Source organism: Habropoda laboriosa, unplaced genomic scaffold (genome assembly GCF_001263275.1).
Source record: "Habropoda laboriosa isolate 0110345459 unplaced genomic scaffold, ASM126327v1 scaffold176, whole genome shotgun sequence".
NCBI lineage: Eukaryota > Metazoa > Arthropoda > Insecta > Hymenoptera > Apidae > Habropoda > Habropoda laboriosa.
Window position 1 is genome coordinate 827424 of NW_017100321.1, and position 18155 is coordinate 845578.

General features: G+C 39.2%; 4 protein-coding genes across 4 annotated transcripts in view; 2 read left to right on the top strand and 2 right to left on the bottom strand.

Annotated features, from left to right (window-relative positions):
• Positions 1 to 5025: 5025 nt before the first annotated feature.
• LOC108574205 (checkpoint protein HUS1) lies at positions 5026 to 6220 on the top strand. Its single transcript, XM_017936741.1, has 3 exons — positions 5026 to 5077; positions 5373 to 5773; positions 5855 to 6220. Exons 1-3 carry the CDS (start codon positions 5026 to 5028, stop codon positions 6218 to 6220), a joined length of 819 nt encoding a protein of 272 aa, XP_017792230.1.
• An 85-nt stretch (positions 6221 to 6305) lies between these two features.
• Positions 6306 to 8087, bottom strand: LOC108574332 (nuclear pore glycoprotein p62). Its single transcript, XM_017936903.1, has 5 exons — positions 7867 to 8087; positions 7289 to 7798; positions 7053 to 7209; positions 6743 to 6980; positions 6306 to 6673 (listed from the first exon to the last, which is right to left on the bottom strand). Exons 1-5 carry the CDS (start codon positions 7934 to 7936, stop codon positions 6311 to 6313), a joined length of 1338 nt encoding a protein of 445 aa, XP_017792392.1. The 5' UTR covers positions 7937 to 8087; the 3' UTR covers positions 6306 to 6310.
• On the top strand, positions 7463 to 12331 carry LOC108574331 (UDP-glucuronosyltransferase 2A3-like). Its single transcript, XM_017936902.1, has 5 exons — positions 7463 to 7482; positions 9644 to 10012; positions 10348 to 10693; positions 11147 to 11405; positions 11607 to 12331. Exons 1-5 carry the CDS (start codon positions 7463 to 7465, stop codon positions 12116 to 12118), a joined length of 1506 nt encoding a protein of 501 aa, XP_017792391.1. The 3' UTR covers positions 12119 to 12331.
• A 3673-nt stretch (positions 12332 to 16004) lies between these two features.
• Positions 16005 to 18155, bottom strand: part of LOC108574333 (protein Wnt-1-like) — a 70042-nt gene continuing 67891 nt past the window's right edge. Inside the window, exons 5-7 of the mRNA XM_017936904.1 lie at positions 17937 to 18114; positions 16767 to 16998; positions 16005 to 16206 (exon numbers count right to left, since the gene is read on the bottom strand). Coding sequence (XP_017792393.1) covers positions 16005 to 16206; positions 16767 to 16998; positions 17937 to 18114 — 612 coding nt within the window. The remainder of the gene's footprint in view (positions 16207 to 16766; positions 16999 to 17936; positions 18115 to 18155) is intronic.

Below are 18155 nucleotides of genomic sequence, written 5' to 3' on the forward strand. Positions count from 1 at the left end.
AATAGACTTTCGTGAGCAACTGTACAACAAATTCGACACGCGAAATTCGCCCACTGAGCAAAGCCAGCTAAGTAAAGTCAGACGCGGGGCGCCAAATGTGACGCGGTAACATAACCTTAACGATGACATCTGCGAATCGGTCGCCGGTAGACATTTTTATCAGTCCTACAGTGAGATTAAAGAGCATCCTGTCGCACGCGTTTCAGAGTGGCGGTTCGCAACGATACTGTCTGGCCGTGATGATTTGCGCTCGGCGTACACGGCGGGAAGACAAATAGAAGACAGCTGCCACGTTCATAGAAACGAGACGAGAGACGGAACCCTCCTCGACTCTTTCACCCGGCAATGATGCGTGCTGCTCAGCGGCGTACCCTTCAGTGCGAGATATCGAGGGAAACAGAGAAGGGACACACAGTCATGTATACGCACGGTTGTAACATACACGGGTACAATAATGAAGCGAGAAGGAAAATGCGCGGGGGAAAAAGATACAGCGTTCCGGTAGGAGAAAATGCTGTGGAGAAAGAATGTTATGATCAAGGTAGAGATAAAAGATTCTGGAGGAAACATCTAAATATGTAACTAGAGGACATTGTTTAAAAAAATATACAAAGTAAATAACAGTCATTGTTCAGAACGAAATTCGAAAAACGTTTAAATTAGATCTGACATTTACCACATTCCAAATTAATTACCTGTATATGCATACACAAACGGGACTCTGAATGTATAATAGATAAGGAACACGTATACATCAGAAACACACAGTTGGAACACGCTGGATAAAAAGAAACACTGGAACAAAAGAGGTACAAAAAAGTGATTGAGAAACAAAATTAGATAACATGAGATAAGGAGGAAAAAAATCGCAGGTAAAAATATTTCAAATTAACGTAGCGCGACAGCGAAAAATTAGCTGGCGAACAAAAAAAAAAGATGCAAACCTGTAGAAAGAGAAGAGGAAGAAAAAAACAGCGGACGGGCGGAAATGAGACTGAAAGAAAACGCGTTCGAAAAAAGAAGGAAGAGTTTACAAAAGGTGTAAAGAAAAGAACGGCAGAGGGGAGGGGGCGACGAAGACGGTAAGTAGGGTGGGGACGCCAGTGCGCGGAGCAAGAAACGCAGCACGAGGGCTGCGTGCACACGAGCAGCGAAACACGCGTGTATCTCTCTCTCTCTCTGTATGGATCGGTCGTGCATCCGTCGCGCGCGCGCGTATGTGTGTGTGTGTGTGTGTGGCCATGATGTGTGTGCTGTGTGTGTGGCCACGATGTGTGTGTGTGTGTGTGTGTCGCCACAGTGTGATGTGTTCCTGAACGCACCGCGTGCGCTATGCGGCGTCTGTTTGTCCTTGCGTCCTGGCTCAACACGCCTTGGCAGTTGCCATGCGGGACACCGAGTCCGTGGGTTGACGTCATTCTATCTCCCAACAGGCGAGTTAATATTGATAAGTAGAAGCGTTACATGCTCTGGAAGCCGGGATGAAGGGAGATGAGTTCGCAGCAAGACGAATAATTGCGCGTTTCACCAACCACCAACCATGTAATACGACTTTTTCCCCACTGACCAATTGATGTACGGGGACTGTCATAGAAATATGAGGGAGGGGAGTTCGTTGTCTAGAAATAAACTATGTACTCTATGACTGTCGATTAAAAATCGAAAATCAAACGTTCGTAAGTATCAAGAAGGTTTATGTACGAACAAGTGTGCTATTAATAACGCGGCTGCTGCGAATCGATGAACACACAATATGGGCGAAATGAGTTTGGCGAGGGGTTTAGCAAAGAAAGGGTCATGCCGATCCTCGAAAACTGAAAATGGATCAGAAGTGGACTCGTGCCATCTGGACCTTTAATTTCGAGGGCTGAACCACGGACCGCAATACGGGGAAAGATATTAATGAACGGAAGTCACTTCATTATTGTGCTCTATGGTTCATATTCGATTCGTAAGAGATTGAAAGGTTAGGAAGATTAAGCGCTTTCTTCAATTGGTTAGGTGTGGGGGGGTAGAAGGAGAAGGGGATAGTTGCGAATACCGAGACAGAAATGAAGCGCAGCGCCATCGTGTATGAAACACATGTGTCACTTTCGAATAGGTCAGGGAATGTGTATATTTGACTACCTCGTATAAACATGCAATAATCTGTGTTGAAGCACACGATGTACGCTTCAAATATTTACTTAAATTCGCTATAACGTGGTGTACTATAGTCACATATATTCCTTACAATATTCGTAACGTGTTACGAAGAATTGATAGAGAATATGAATGAAAAAAACAAAAGTTTCGTTTTATTACATACCATCAGTTACATTCACAAGAAATATATTTTTTATTCTGGTTGAAAAAATTGAAAGGTGTAATATGTGACTCGTGTTGAACATGCTGTTAGTGAAAGTATTCAGGTCTTCAACGCTAAAGGGTTAATAACATGCACGTTTGAACAGGCATGAAGTCCCATTCGAGGTCGACTTTCCAGGAACAACTTGTTAAAGAAGGAATTTATCGGTAGGTTTTACGGCTCTTCTTGGTTTCTTTGCCTTTACTGCAAAGCAAATATAGGGAAATGGGACCAGAGCGGATGATACGTCAGAAGGGAGGATCCAGTTTACGAGAAGCGTGTCTGGTTAATCAGGGCTTTCCAGGTTAGATACCGCGGCGCCTGTTAAACATTGAATAGATAATACCGTTTTATTCTCTGTCGCTTAAGCGCCTCCTTGATAAGTAAATTAGATGCATACCACAGAAATTCCAAATCGAGCAATATTATCTCAATATTATATGTATAATTAATATAGTATAATACACATATATTTTATTAACATAAATGATTAAAAACCTGCATTTCCGGAAACATGATATAAAATATTCCGAAGGGTATACTTTCCTGAACAAAAAAAAATCAACACGACCGCCATCATGAGTGCCACCATAAGCCTCCAAGTGCTACATCTCAGCACAATGTGTATTTTGTTACGCTTTTCTCGTATGATGCGTGGTGTCACTATGGCTACCGCCCGATTGTTTCTCTCGAATATTTTCTTTCGGAAAGAGAAAGCTGACCCTTTCGAGAAGAGTTCTCCACGCGTTACCTTATACCTTTCTGGGTTACCGGATCCGCGAATGAGAAAGACGATATCGATGCAAAAACTTCGACAACGCAAGATAGCACAGCTAACCTCGAAATTTTGTTCCTTGTGGTATCGACGAGACCTTTTCGCCAAACACATTGCGACATATCAACCGTTTCAATACTTATAAGTCATGTGACAAATATACAGATAATAAGAATTATTTTTTAGAGGTGAAATATGTATGTAAATAATTTAATCGTGTTAACGGCCGTCTTCGTTTCATTACAGCGATACGCACGTATCATGAAACGCGCGAAAGAATGTGCCTACTCTTTGTGTTTCGATGTATCTTATGACCTAGGGTGAGAACCTTGGGTACATCGCGCTTTCTTCATACCGGCATGTCGTGTAATACGAAGACAGAAGGTGTATAACGCGAGCGCGCGATAAACGGAGATGGAGAGAGAGACGAGAAACGGAAGTGGGAAAGAGAGGGTCACAACAGTGACTAAAAGATGAAAGAAGACAAGGAAAGAAATACACGGGACCGGTGCATGTTCTTTCTACGCATGCCACGTGTTTTACCACCTGCCTCGACTAGGCGTTCGATAATGGAAAAAATATACACGCGGATCATTTAAATACTTGGCTACCGCGAGCACATTTTGGAGGAACAATGAGGTTTTACAGTTTCACTAACTCCGTCGCTCGTATTATCACATGAATACATATTCGTACAATATTCAAAATGCTTTTATTAACAAACGATGAGAAATCTATGAAATTTCGTACGAGTTCAATACCCGATTTATTACGTAGAATAAAGTACCTTGTACTCTTAAATTAGTATACTACTAAAGAATGTCTGTATTCTAACGGTTATAAAAAAAAAGAGTCGCCACTAACTAGACATTAAGAAAACAAGTTTTTTTTCAAAAAAATAACTAATTCCGGCGTTTTAACTTTCATTAGTCCGTAACTGGGGTTAACTACCTCATAGCACAACAGAAATGGAGAATATCTTGATTATATTTTTAATTTATCGATAATTGATTAGGAAATTAATGGCAGCCTCTATTTAAAAAAAGCAACCCGATTTAATTACAAGCGTAATCTATGTTTGTTGTGGAACAATCAGAAGAAATACAAATAAAAAGCAACGAGGATAGCGTTCACGTTTACGTTCACGAGAAAGAGACAAAGAGACTCACCTCTTTCTGGCAAACTGCATATCGATCAGTGCATCGTTCGCAGATCACCAGCAGATCCAGGAACACGGTTAACAAGACACGATTTACTAGTTTAAATTTCTGTCGGTCGTCGAACTTGACAACATGGCCGAATTCACCCTCGACCGAATAACAAAGATTCGCAACCTCTAAGGGAGAGGACGTATCGAAGACTGTGTGTCAAGTACAAACGATTTTCGTGGACTGTGCGTGACACGAAAGGATACGACCTATCGGATATTCGTGATCGATGTGTCGCTTTTGTTTACACACAAAACTTGACAGAAGAGACTCTTGGATCTCACGTCGTCCGATTATGGGTCATACGCTGTTCACACCACGCAGGGTAATTTCACGCGCGAAAATTAACTGAAACGTGTATATTAATGACATCTATAGGGTGTATCATAAATCTTGTTGACGAGATATGGTCGATCAAGCAGAATGCGATATTATCTTTTTTGTGACAATTTTTTAAGTATTCGTTAATACAAGGAATATTGTATGGACAAAAGAATTTTCAATTTCCTATACTATTTTCTTACAGTTGAAATATAGTAGAATTAAAAAACTGTCATTGTTATATTGCAGAGGCAACCTGTTACGTGTCAAACACCGGGAAAACTTGCGTCACGTATTCCCGCGTAATATTCATTACGTAAAAAAATTTTTATTATTAGTTGTTACTGTAGAAACTTTGTATTGTATTATTAAATATGAAATTTAGATGTAGAATGGTGGATGTAGTCGCAATGAGAGACTTCACAAGTGAGCTAAAAATTCGTAAATTGTTTCTAACCTTTTCTGACATATTATTTCATCAATCGTACAACATAAGTACAATTAACAAAAAAAGAATCAAATATAAATAAATACTATTGTGTTGCTCTTATTCTTGTGTTTATTCATGTTTATATTTTATATACTGGAAGTAATTCAATAATAACAGCTTAGAATAGCGATATCAAACAAACTTTTTTATCTAAGACTGTGTTTAGACTAAATACCTTTTGAAAAAGATATTAGGTACAAGTTTTATAATATTTAAAAAACTTTATTTCAGACATCGTTAACATTATTTCTCGGATAACAAAACATTGTACCTTGCGATTAACGTCGGACCAGTTGTGCTTCAGCATCGGTGAAGATCGAGCGTCGTTGTTTTGGGCGGAATTAACACAAACTCATTTTTTTACTGAATATATTATGAACGGAGTCACAGAAGAACAGAATGAAATTTATTTAGAATTCGAGGCTTCTATGCTAGCTAGATCGCTCAGTTCCCTCCGAATGACCGCGAAAAGCGTAAAAATAAAGCTAACAAATAAAAGACAGCCTTGTCTTACATTGGAAATCGAATTACCTTCCTTAAGCATAGAGCAATGTTTGCATGATGTACCTGTCAGAGTTATACCACGCCGTGAATGGGCAGACCATCAAGCACCAAATATACCGGAATTTGATGTACAAACTACATTCATAACTTATTTTTTTTCTTCTCAGCTTTTATTATTTTTTGATGACATTTTTGTATTTTTATTTCAGATATCAGTCGATATGCCTCAACTACGAAATGTAAAGGGTATCGTGGAGAGGATGAAAAACATGAGCCCTCGAATAACCATAAGTGCTGACAAGTCTGGCACATTTGTATTGAAAATTGAGACGGATAACGCGACAGTGTCTACGCATTTCCAAAATTTACAAGTTTGGAGTTGCAGTCAACAGGAATGTGAAGATAAAATATCGGCTACAGTGGACATCAGAAAATTTCTTATGTTTTTGGCTTGGGACGTAGTGCATCCCGAAAGCGTGAAGTGTAACATACTGCAAGACCAGATGGTGAACTTGTTTCTACAATTATCGGATTATCTTAAAATACATTATTTCCTTCCTGCAATGACCACTTGAACTGTACTGGTTTTAACGGTGATATTTTAATAAAATATATATTTTTTACAAATTTCACGTGGAACAATTATAAAAATTCGACGATTAACATTAATTATACGCTAAACTGAAACTTCGTTCATTTTCTTGTCTGAAGTTCTGATGCATCTGATCAATTTGTTGTATCTTGTGACTGAGCAACGTCGTCTGCTGGTCTAACCACTGCAAACTGTTCATGTGTGCGTTCAATATTTTGCCGATTTGAACGATTGGATCGCTGGAATCTTGAGTACGATTGGCTTGATTTAAGTGTTCGATGATTTCTTTCAAATCTTCCGACATTCGTTTTAATTGCGTGTCTAGGTCTTCTGCTAAACGATACGTGTATTCACGTTCTGGATCAGAAACTGAAAGAGACGCCAATTCTTTTTCCAATGGGACTAAACAATCTTGCAACTCTTTTTGTTGGCCAACCTGTATTTGCAATTATATAATTGTAAGTAAAATATTCTAAATGTAAGTAAAATATAATAAGCAACTTACGACATAGTCCAATTCGTGTTCTAATTGTTGCTGCTCAATCTTCACTTTTTCAACTTCCTGATTAAGTGCTACTATTTTCTCTCCATTAGTTATAAGTAATTTATCCCAAGCATTTACTTGGGCAGCTTGATTTACAAATACTTTTTCTTGTTCCTCTAGTTCCAAGGTCCACTTGTTGATGGAATCTTCAAATGAGCTTATAGAAGCTAGTTGAAGTGTACCAGCAGATGAACTAACACTGTAATGTTTCATTTAACATAATAAAATATTGTATACTAATACAATGCATGTACAATAAAAATGGGCTTACGTAGTAGTTGTTCCCAATGATGCTTGGGTACTTGTGAGACTTGGTGTAGCAGCAGTTTGGTTTAAAGAAAATCCTGTTGTACTAGTTGCAGTTGTACCTGTACCGAAAGTGAATCTTGTGGCAGCAGAGGTTGTTCCACTTGCACTTAATGGAAAGCCTTGAATATATTGAATACATTTTTTATAAAATTATATTTACTGTTTCCCTGTATTTTATTCATACTTGCAAATCAATACCTGTTGTTGTTGTTGTGGTTGTAGTCCCTGTTGTAGTTGCAGCAGGTGCTGCAGAAAGGCTAAACCCAGTTCTTGCTGCCATTGTACTTGGTGTACCAAATGTTAAGCCAGTGGTAGCAGTGGATGCAGCAGCTTCACCACCTCCCAAGCCAAATCCACCAGTAAGTGGTTTAGATGCAAAAGCTGATGTTGCTGTTGTTGTTGTAGCAGTTACAGTGCCTCCTAAACTGAAACTTAGGGTACTTGCAGCTGGTGTTGGTATAAAGTGTTGGTGTTGGCAGCCTGTAGCTGCTGTTGCAACAGCACCAAATGTTAGACCTGGTGGTTGTAGAGGTGCAGTATTTGCAGGAGTGGAAGCAGGTGTCCCAAAAATATATCCAGTATTTTGGACAGGATTACTTAATGCAGCACCAAATACACTACCAGGTTTACTTTGTACAGGTGTAGATGTAAGGGAAAATCCTGTTGGTTTTGCTGCATCTCCAGCACCAGTAGCTCCAAATGTAAAAGCTAAAAAAAAGAATTGGTGTAATAAAAAAGTTTATTTCATTTTTTTATTACAAAATTTTGAAAAGTACTTGTAGTTGGAGTACTGCCTGCTGGAGTTGTACTGGCTTGGGACTTTGCAGCGTTGAATGTGAAACTCATTTTTATTTTTTATGTTATATCACCTATATAATGATATATATTTAAAGTTGAGGTTAGGTTTTAGATACGTTAATTTTCGTTTAGAAGTTTCAGCTGTTACACATTATGTTTCTTATTTTTAAATTTTACAAACAACTACTTTACAGTTAACCTTGTGTATTTCAAAAGTCATACACTATCAAATGAACATTCGCAGAACAAACAATCAGTGTTCGAACTAAAAATAATAAATTATTTTAACACATTTATACACTATGTCGTTTACACTTTATAATTAACCTATTTTAACTAACTTCGCAATTGAAACTAAACCACCTCAGAATCGTAACCGTAAAGCACGCTTCCCTGTGTCTACCAATAGGGAGTTAGATTGAAAATATTTAATCGGATGCAGTGCACTCTATCGCATTTTATCTTAACAGATATATCGCAGTGATGAGACGTTTATTGTGAATGTTCTTTGAGGATCATTAATAATAAACAATATTTAAAAACTAAACCAAAAATTAGTTTTAATATTAAATTTTATAATCACATTAACGATCCGTTGAAAGTTGCCAACCAACGTATAAAACATACGTTACAATATAGTTAATACAATTAAATAATTATAAAAATAATTTTCATCCGTGAATGAAAAATATAAATATTTTTTAGTGTACAAAGAGGTGAATCCATAAAAGTGTGTGTTTAAGCAAACGTAATCGCCAGAAATATAATCTATCCTACAAAACCTAACCTCTATACAATACATGCATATCAGCATCTCATTTTTTCTATATTAACGTGTTGTTGCCGTTATATGCTTGGTTTTACACTTAAAGACTTCAATTAAATCATTACATCAGCATCATAACACGAAATCACGCGTTATACCTATATGGAATGCAGTCTATAATATGAACGCATATTTCCAGAACTTTTAGCCGGTTCGTGCATCGAAGATTCTTTCTGGACCGCTGACCCAAGCATTCGTTTGCTTACGAAAGTCGCATGTTACGACCCACGCGATCACTTGCGCTTCGTGGCAGTTCTGTGTGTTGGAGAAGCAGTCGCTTGTACGCCTAATATTCATCTCTTTCCGGCTCAAGTCATTTAGTATTCTGTGCGTGAAGTCTGCATGCTTCGAGTGGAAAGTAGTGTTTACTTACGCAAATTGTGAGAGTACACCCGTAAGGCGCCAAAATTCTACTCTGTGGATGTACATATTTTAAGACTGGATTGTAAAGATTCGTGTATTGCGAAGAATAAACGAAACAGTTTCATCAAAATATAAAAAGTGTTTTCAACGGATTAAACTTCGATTTAGTGCATTAGAAATTCAGAGCACCACATCTTAATCGTTCGGTGTATCTATTTACTACGAAAATCACTTCAACGGAAGATCACCAACGTTTTCTGGAATATCGATATCGGTTCTTCGTTGTAGGAAGTAGCGCTTTCGTGTCGCTACAAAATTTCGAGACAGTCCCTTTTTCTCTTTTTTCAGTGAATAAATGACCCCGTTGCGAAATCGTGGTTAATATGACGATAACTGACTGAACGTTGCTCAAAATTAGAATGAACACGATCTTATCCAAAAGATACGGCTATCTTTTTAGTTTTTCTTTTTAACGTATTGTATTTTAACGTTCCCTCGAGTAAGCTCGGCACGAAACACGTTCTTCCAGATTTCATCTTTATCCATTGTTCCTTTTGTTCGATCAGAATGTCGGTAATCGTTGGATTATGCGTGTATCTTTATCTGATGAACGTCGTTGACAGTTCGACGTTAACCGCACCTCCGTTATCGGCAGTGGTAGTTGCTTTCGAAGATATCTATGATTTATCCTTGCTAGCCAACACTCTGTCGGATCAAGGGATCGATGTCACACTGATTATACCGGCGTACAGCGAGGGTGAGCTTTACGAAACGTTAATCGATGTTGAAGTGGTGACGGTGAAAGTTCAATTTGAGGAATCAGCGTATCCAGAGAAGAAAGCGATCACGGCATGCGAAGCACTGTTGAAGAATGAAGAGATTGCGAATAATTTACAGAAAATTCAGCCTACCTTCACCGTGTTTCCTGCTCTCAGGTACGTTTAATCGGTATTATGCGAGATTCGAGGCTTATGGTAGAATTTCCAAACGTGAGTCAAAAGCGTATTAAATAATTATATCAAAACGATATTAAATCTTATTTCCTTAAAATTATACTTTGCTATCGAAGATAAGATTATAGTGAACTATAAGGAAGACGAGTTGATTTCCTGTAACCAATCGCTGAGTCATACGTACAGAACAATCTATTATCTATTTTTAATATCGGTCGTGTGCTTGCATTCAATTCCCACACTGTTTATAAAAATAAATGTTTAAAATTATTGCAGAAGTATGACTATAATTACAAAAATAATTTTACAATATTTAGACACGATGGTTGTCTGCTACCGTGGGCGAAAACCATTGACTCCATTCCGGTGATATTGACACGCGATCGGGAGGAGGAGGTATACGTTTTCGAATACACTGGCGCTGCTTTGCCGGTTCAGAATGCGGGATTTTGGAGTAGACTCTGGACGAGTTCCTCGAGGAGGTCAATATTCTCTACGGCCAGGGAAGAGTTTGCGGTGTATGCTCTCCGGATAGCGGAAAAATACTTGCCAAACACCGGCCTCAATTTAGACAATCTTTACGCTGATGTTCGCCTTATACTTTGGGGCGCTGACGTTGTCCTGCGTTCAGATTTCGCTCCACTCACTCAACTTATCGTGGAGGTGAGTGGTGGTTAATATCAAATGCTTACTCCGCACTGTCTCCTGTTTTCCTAGTAAAATATTTTTCAACGTTCACTTTAGTCGATCGTGCATTCCACGATTAGTGTATTTGGTGTAGTTTTAAAAATTGTTTAATTCGAAAATTAAAAAATTTGAAAGTTTAATAATCCGAAAATTTGATAATTAAAAAATTCAAACATGCCACTGCGTTAATTTTAACGTTGCACCACGGCAAACTTGTCGGAGGCTTAATTGATTAGCGCATTCGTTTGGAAAATGAAAGGTTCAGGTTCGAATCCCAGTAACGTAATACCCTCTCTTTTTCTTCCTATAATAATCTACCCTGTGTATACTGTCTACCCTATTAATGATACCATAAAATAACCTCTACATCCGACACACAATTAAAAATTACAAAAGGAAAATATTACTGCAACGATTTTTGCACTACAGGTCGGCTGTCATCACTGCAGAGGAGCACATCCATTGCAAACCGACGTGAACAAGGCGTTGATCGAGTTCCGACTGGGCACTATTGTGGCCCTTCTAGACGAGAATTATGAGACGTTAATTAAGGAGCTGGCACAGAAACTGCCGCAGGGCAGGGAGGGTCAGGCGGTGGTATGGAAGAACATGAAATGGCAAAGCTCGACTGCCTCACTGCCAGAGAATCTTTTCATTCACCCGGGAATTGATCGGCAAGACCTGATAGGTAGAAGAACAGTACATTGAAACCTTATAATCTCCGCGTAGAATCCTAATAGGTTCTTGATTAAAGCTATACCTTTAATCATTTGATATTTTCTGTATCAAACGATCTAACCTAACCTAACTATACTATTTATATGTCTATTATTTTTAGTCTCTAGTACTCGAACAATATTTTTCCAATATTATTATCATATTATTCCAGGTTATGGACGAACAAGAGTCGTATTAAGTCACTGTGCAGACACAGAACTTCTGGAAGCCGCCTTCCACGGAACTCCAGTCATATGTTTCCCCAGAAATGTTTACGAAACCAAAAATGCTGCCCGAGTGGTCCAGCTAGGCTTTGCACGCTCCGTTAACGAGATCCGTTCTTTAACTGGCCAGAAGGTGGCCAACACTGTGATCCAAATCCACGAGACCATGGATTATCGTGAGAACGCTAGAAAAGTTTCATTAGCCATTCGTGACAGGATAAATCCTGCGGTAGATAGATTGATCTATTGGCTGCGTTACATGGTCAGGTCAAAGGATTGGAATTTGGATTTTATGGTAGCAACTAGTCCAGCAAGAACCTCGAACGAAGATATTCAATTTTTCCTTGGTCTCTTTGTGGGTATTATAGTAGGAGCGTTCACGGCAATTGGTTGCATGTTAGCTAGATATTTAATAATATCTAAGAGGACACAGAGATCAAAGGGAAGATACACACGATAAGTATGATAAATATGGATAATTGAGAATACATTCATGGAATTGATAGGATGGCTAATTACGGACACTTTTCGCATATGTATTTATATAAATGCACGTAGAGTACAGGTACATACAAATACAAATGTTACGAGCTAGGGTTTATCTCATTGCTAATGAAGAGACGTAACTATTTACGTGAATACTTGATCGATAAGATTGGTTGATTGATTGATGATTGATTGATTGATGATTGATTGATTGATTGATTGATTGAATTGGAAGAAAGCTAGAAATGTATGATGTAGCGTGTTATTCGTCGACGAGGAGAGAAAAATAAATTACAAAAATTTTTTTTGAATACTGCGCTCTGTATGTGTCGTCTCGTTGCACGAGTGCTTGCTCGTGTGCGTTAAATCGCCTAGTTCCTTAACAAACACGTACGGACGAATCGGTGTACCACCTGTAAGTTCATTCGATTTCTCTTTCTCGCTCGCTCGCTCGTTCTCTCTCTCTCTCTCTTTCTTTTAAGGCCATGTTCTTCTAATTAGATCAGCCGCATTCGTTTATATGCCATTCGAACGGAGAATGATCATTCGCATAAATATACAGGGTGTTTCTATTATTAACGTCAAAAATCTAATATTTTCCAAATAATTCTGCCTTTTGCTTTTTATCGTATATAGACACGGTAGTAAAATCATTTTATAGGTTAACCTTAGAATATTAACCTAAATGATATTCTACGCTAAACACCCTGTACACTAGCATACAGTCATCGTCGACTCGCGTCAACAGAGATCTCGCGTAACCGCGTGTCGATTCGATAGAAAAGATCATCATCGCTACAATTAGTCGTGTATAAAAGTAAAAAATCGATCCTCTAAAATAACAATTCATCCTCGGTAAAAAAAAAAAAAAAGAGAGAACAAAAAACACGTAGTGTAATAAGGACAACTGTGTAAACTCCAGTGTAAAAAAAAAAAGACAAAAATAAGGGCGAAGATAAACAAAAAATTCTTCGTGTAAAAAAGTGAAAAAATACGTCGAGCAATAGCACTGGCGTTGGGGATCGCAACGACATGATCAATTTGGACTTCATAATTGACTAGACATGTGATCTATCCAGATCAGCGTGGCTGAAATGCGACGAAACAGCAGCTTCCACTTCGCGCAATGAGATATCATAAAAAGTTATTTTCTCTACGCAAAAATTCATCAGAGACTTCCAACTGAACGTTGTTCGATGGAGAAAAAAAAAAAATCGAGATAAGTAGAGAGGCTGCAGAAAGCACAGGAGCGATTGTTATCTTGGAAAAAAGCTCCCGGTTCTGTCTTTTTCTCTCTCGACGCAGCGCATTCGATGAACCTAATTAACATCGATTGTTTTTATGTGTGTACGTGTGTGTATGTGTATGCTTATCTATATACAGCGCGACAGTCGTGGACGTAAAATCTACAAAACAGTATAAGACGGTAGTATGTACAGTCATTGGCAGTATTGTTCCCGAATCGAGCGACTCGAGGCGAACTCTCGAGAGCGGATATTACGCGTGTCGCTACTGTGGCCTCCTTTTCTCCTTTTTTTTTACGCTTCTCTCCTCTTCCCGCTGCTTCACTCTACTCCCTTTTTCCTCGACCTGGTGTTAACTCTCGCTTTCGTAGTCCGCCTCGCTCCTCGTAACTCGCATTGTTCCACCGACTACGCGGCCGACATACTGCGAGCCTCGCGTACAGTGAGCCGCGAAAGTATCCAGGCGCTCGTAGACGGAAAGTATGTAATGCGTTGTAAACACCCCTCTGCAGGGTGTTTGAGTTGTATTGGAGCGTTTAGAATATTCTTTTGATTGGCTATAGCCTGGATGAGATCAGACAAAGCTCAAGGTCGCTACGGAGTGGACACCTCCCACCATTACTTAACTTTAGTCACTGAGAAAATTGTATTTCTTATATTTTATTCAATTTGTTCTGTTCTTTTTTTTTTAGTATTCTATGTGCTTGGTTAATGTTTTAAGGTAGTGAATATTTATGAATGACATTTTAAAATTCATTTTTTTGTTTTCTCTTGGTGACGGTGCTTAGGGAATTGTACGTTCAACCAGTCTCGTATAACTTACTGCATCTATTAGTTGGACAATGCAAGTGTTTCGAGTTTTGTTCCAGCCAGAAGAATATTCAGAAAGCTTCAGCGTAACCAGCATCGCGTTTCATTCACCGTCACGCTTCCGGCTTCGCGTCTAAGCATATTTTTGCCGCTCGCTGTAGTTTTGCTTCGTATTTAGGTGAAGACAAGGTGGTTGTTCTACGCGCTAGAGAGCATTGGTATACAATGAGATACCTACACATCGTGGAGGTCTTTACTTCGAATATAAATAAGACTCTCGCGCCATACGCGAATGTGCGAGCACGAACAGAAAAGAGCGCGGTAGGTGAGGAGGGGGACAGAAGAGAAGAAACGCAGAAAGAAAGACACAGAAAGAAACGGAAAGAACGTAAAGAATGGTCGTCGAGTGGCCTAATATCTCGCCTATATTATACTCTATTTCATCCTCTCTCGCTCAGACGCTCGCTTATCCGGACACTCGATCTCGTTCACGCGGAAACACACGCACGCTTCACATTTTATCTTTCTCTCGTTCATTCGTTCACTCACTCGCTCACTTGCGTCAGCAAAAACTGTAAATTATTAACATATTGAGTTTCAGCGCGAAATTAGCACGTCACGATACGTTTTGCTCGGTGTCACATAAAAAATTCATTGTCGTAAAACGAAAGGGAGCAGCAGTACACGATCGAATATAAAAATGATCCTTTCGAAATATTCCATTACAATAATCATGTTGATTAGTCGAGTCCAATTCCCATTACACAATTTCTCTTCGGAAATTCTTGGGAACTGGAGCGATTTTTATCGTTGATCCTCAACACGTTAACATTTACATAAATAATTAGGGTGCACCTGAGAGTCAGACTAGTATGATAAGCCACGTAACTGCAACTTCACGGACGTCTCACGTACTCGCTAGTGTGCTAATACTATGACGACACCAGCGGTTTCTTTCTTTTGTGACGAGAATTTTTTTTTATTTAGGAGTGTTTTTTCTACAGGGTATTCCATTTATTATGATCATTTTACTTAGCTTTATTACATGTTTAACGATAGGAAAAAGTATCAGAAAAAAATTATACATTTGAAATAATCGATTTCTTTCAAGGTTACTCAAGGTCATTCTATACAACTCGAGATCCAAATTTTCTATGTTCAAGAATTGTTAGAGTTAACGCAGTAATCATTTTTGATCTGCGTAAAACTCAAACTCAAAATCTAACCTAACTTAACCTTTCGGAGAATATTTTTTTACCAAAAAAAAAAAAATTTCCTTTCCTCTGACATACACTTCCATCAGCAAAAACAATAGAAATATGTAAAAAAATCAATGGTACCACCCTGTAGAAGGCAGACGCACGCAGGAACGTCACTCTGACCGTTCTGAAGTTGCACAGTTACACCTAATGTCGATGTTTGTTCGAAGCGCGAGTGTGGACTTACGACACTCTGACTGTCAGGTACAGAATGCTCTAACGTAACAATGTCACACTTCGTAGCCTCTCGCGGCGGTTCTCCTTCTCTCTCGGCTCGTAACCCATGTCCGTCATGGGTCGCGGCTTCGATGAATTAACTTAAACTGAAAATAAAAAAAAAAACAAATCTACGCGAAACGAAGAAAAGAAAGTTGAAGAAAACAAATTTTCGGGAGGTGGTAGATGCGCGCGGTCTCTACCCTGATTCCGTTGCGACCATTAGAAACTGCCTCGACGCAGAGGGTCGTGAAAGCACCTTTCGGTTGATAGGCCGACCGGAATGCAATTTTCTCTCTTCGTTTCCATTTTCATTTTTTTTATTCACCGCCTAATTGCACACGTGCTCCTCCCGCTTGTGCCGACACAGCTCGCACTTCACGTGACAACACCAGACGAACCGACAGTTGCACTTCTCGGTCACGTCTCGGACTCGAGTTTGATAGCCTCGACCGCAACATAGCAGCCGACAGCCGTCCAGTCCAAGGGACGTTCGATTGCATATTCTTCCTCTCGTACCGGGTATACCGAGCCTGGAATTACAAAACAATTGTTTTTTTTTAACAATAAATTCATTTTTATCACGTTTCTCGCGCCACAAGAAAAACACGAGTTACGGGGAAAGCTTCAAAATATTTTATTATAGAAAAGTGTCAGTAGTAGTATTAAATTCTTTTATCTTTAATCTACTCTTGTACGTATTTTAGTTGAGTACTGAGAGTTCAAGAATATTTTTTTCCCCTACTGCAAGCTTTTATCTGTGAAAACTATCATGTACACGTGACACGGAACGCGGTAAACAATTTTCTTTTGTGATAAAAAGGCAGAAGTTAAATTGTGGACGGTTTAAAGTTAGCAACATTTAACGTCACTCCCCCCCTCTTTATTATGATACTTAAGAAGGTGTAGATGCTGGTGTCCTCTCTCGGCAAAAATAAATAACACAGTGTACCAAGTATAAAGTTAAGGAAGGAAAAAGGATCTATTTGAATTGTATATATTCTTGAATGCAGCGGTAGATGAATTTTTTATCAAGCAATCTTTGCTGTATTTGGAAGACTGGACGAGGTGAATCATAATTTCAATTTCTCACGTGATATTTTTTTCGCAATAGTCGGGACTGTCTTCGAGATAAACTAGGTCCGTTTTGTTAGGTCGTTTGAGATCCGGACGAGCAGGCCTTAGTCTTGCCGGTCTTCTGCCGCCACGTTGCGCCAGTCGTACCAAAGCAGCGCCTTCGTGCAACGCGGCCAGCGCTGCTCCAGCTACCCTGAACGCCGGCAGTCTTCTCCAGCAAACGCGCACGCTGCACGAGCCAGACATACCTGCGACAATAACAAAGAATTGCGTTTAAATATAAATTAAAAAAAAGTGTGATTTGATTTAATTATTCAATTACTAAGAAGATTTGATTTATTATGAATTAAAAGGAGACATACAGGGTGTAATAATTATTCAAAACATTCCGTCGCAGGATTCTCTCTCTGTAAAAATGTTACTCGAAATAATTAAATTACAGAACCAATACAGGTCGTTCAAACTTTACAAATTCCTACTTTATCAATTTTTATCTTTACGGATTCCTGCTTTACCAATTTTTATCTTTACGAAATTTTCGGATCAGAATTTTCATTTTAAATTGTACGGGGAATTACACAGTATGTAATAAAGTAATGATCAGTTAGAACAAGCCTCTCATTTTACGAATTCCCGATTTACGAACGATCGCGAAAAATCAATTAATTCCTGAAGGCGGGAAAGATTTTTTTAATCTTGCAATTGAAAAGCTTCTCGTCCAAATATTTCGCCGGAAAGTGTTTAGAATTGAAAAGAAAATGCGTCAACTATTTCGATACCACTTAATGGATGCCCGAAACATTCCGGATTATATTTAGCATAATTTCAACTTGAGCGAATTCCGTTCATTCTCCAGACATAACCTCCTTAACTCGTCTCATAAGTAACTAGAGATGGTCAAAGTGAAACAAGCAAGAAAAGATCACGGTCGTCATCAGGTCGAAGGGAAGGAGACACTAGTAAAACGAACATCGCATTCCTCCTTCTCACGGATGCTTGGCTTCGTGGCTCGGAGAAACAGGTTGAGAGAGAGATTCTTCCCATGAATCTGTGCACGCATGAACGCGAGAGAGCGACGAGGGGGGAAAGACAAGGGATTGGTGAAATCCTAAGTCGTTAAAGCGTGAGGAATGAAAAATAAGAGCGTAGATAGCCGTGTTATCTGTAGAACGCGTTAATGGCTCACCGTGACACTTGCACACGCGTTGCATTCTCGAGCGGACCGCGCGCCTGCCAGCTTCGCTATCGTGCTTCCTGATCAGCTGGCCAGCCAGCCCTTTCGGTCCATGCAGCACACCCTCCTTTACCGGCTCTTCGCCGCCATCTGACCACTCCCGCGAAAACTTCTCACCGAAGTGGATGTCCTGAATGGGAAACAAACATTTTTTTTTCTTCTTTCTTATTT

Bases quoted from the DNA above. Each gene is read 5' to 3' on its own strand.
- LOC108574205 (XM_017936741.1), top strand. From the start codon at position 5,026: ATGAAATTTAGATGTAGAATGGTGGATGTAGTCGCAATGAGAGACTTC. The intron at 5,078-5,372 runs GTGAGCTAAAAA...ACTTTATTTCAG, and splicing joins CGCAATGAGAGACTTCACAA to ACATCGTTAACATTATTTCT. The intron at 5,774-5,854 runs GTACAAACTACA...TTTTTATTTCAG, and splicing joins CAAATATACCGGAATTTGAT to ATATCAGTCGATATGCCTCA.
- LOC108574331 (XM_017936902.1), top strand. From the start codon at position 7,463: ATGCAAAAGCTGATGTTGCT. The intron at 10,013-10,347 runs GTACGTTTAATC...TACAATATTTAG, and splicing joins ACCGTGTTTCCTGCTCTCAG to ACACGATGGTTGTCTGCTAC. The intron at 11,406-11,606 runs GTAGAAGAACAG...ATATTATTCCAG, and splicing joins TGATCGGCAAGACCTGATAG to GTTATGGACGAACAAGAGTC.
- LOC108574332 (XM_017936903.1), bottom strand. From the start codon at position 7,936: ATGAGTTTCACATTCAACGCTGCAAAGTCCCAAGCCAGTACAACTCCA. The intron at 7,210-7,288 runs GTATTGATTTGC...AATATATTCAAG, and splicing joins AACCACAACAACAACAACAG to GCTTTCCATTAAGTGCAAGT. The intron at 6,674-6,742 runs GTAAGTTGCTTA...TTGCAAATACAG, and splicing joins AACACGAATTGGACTATGTC to GTTGGCCAACAAAAAGAGTT.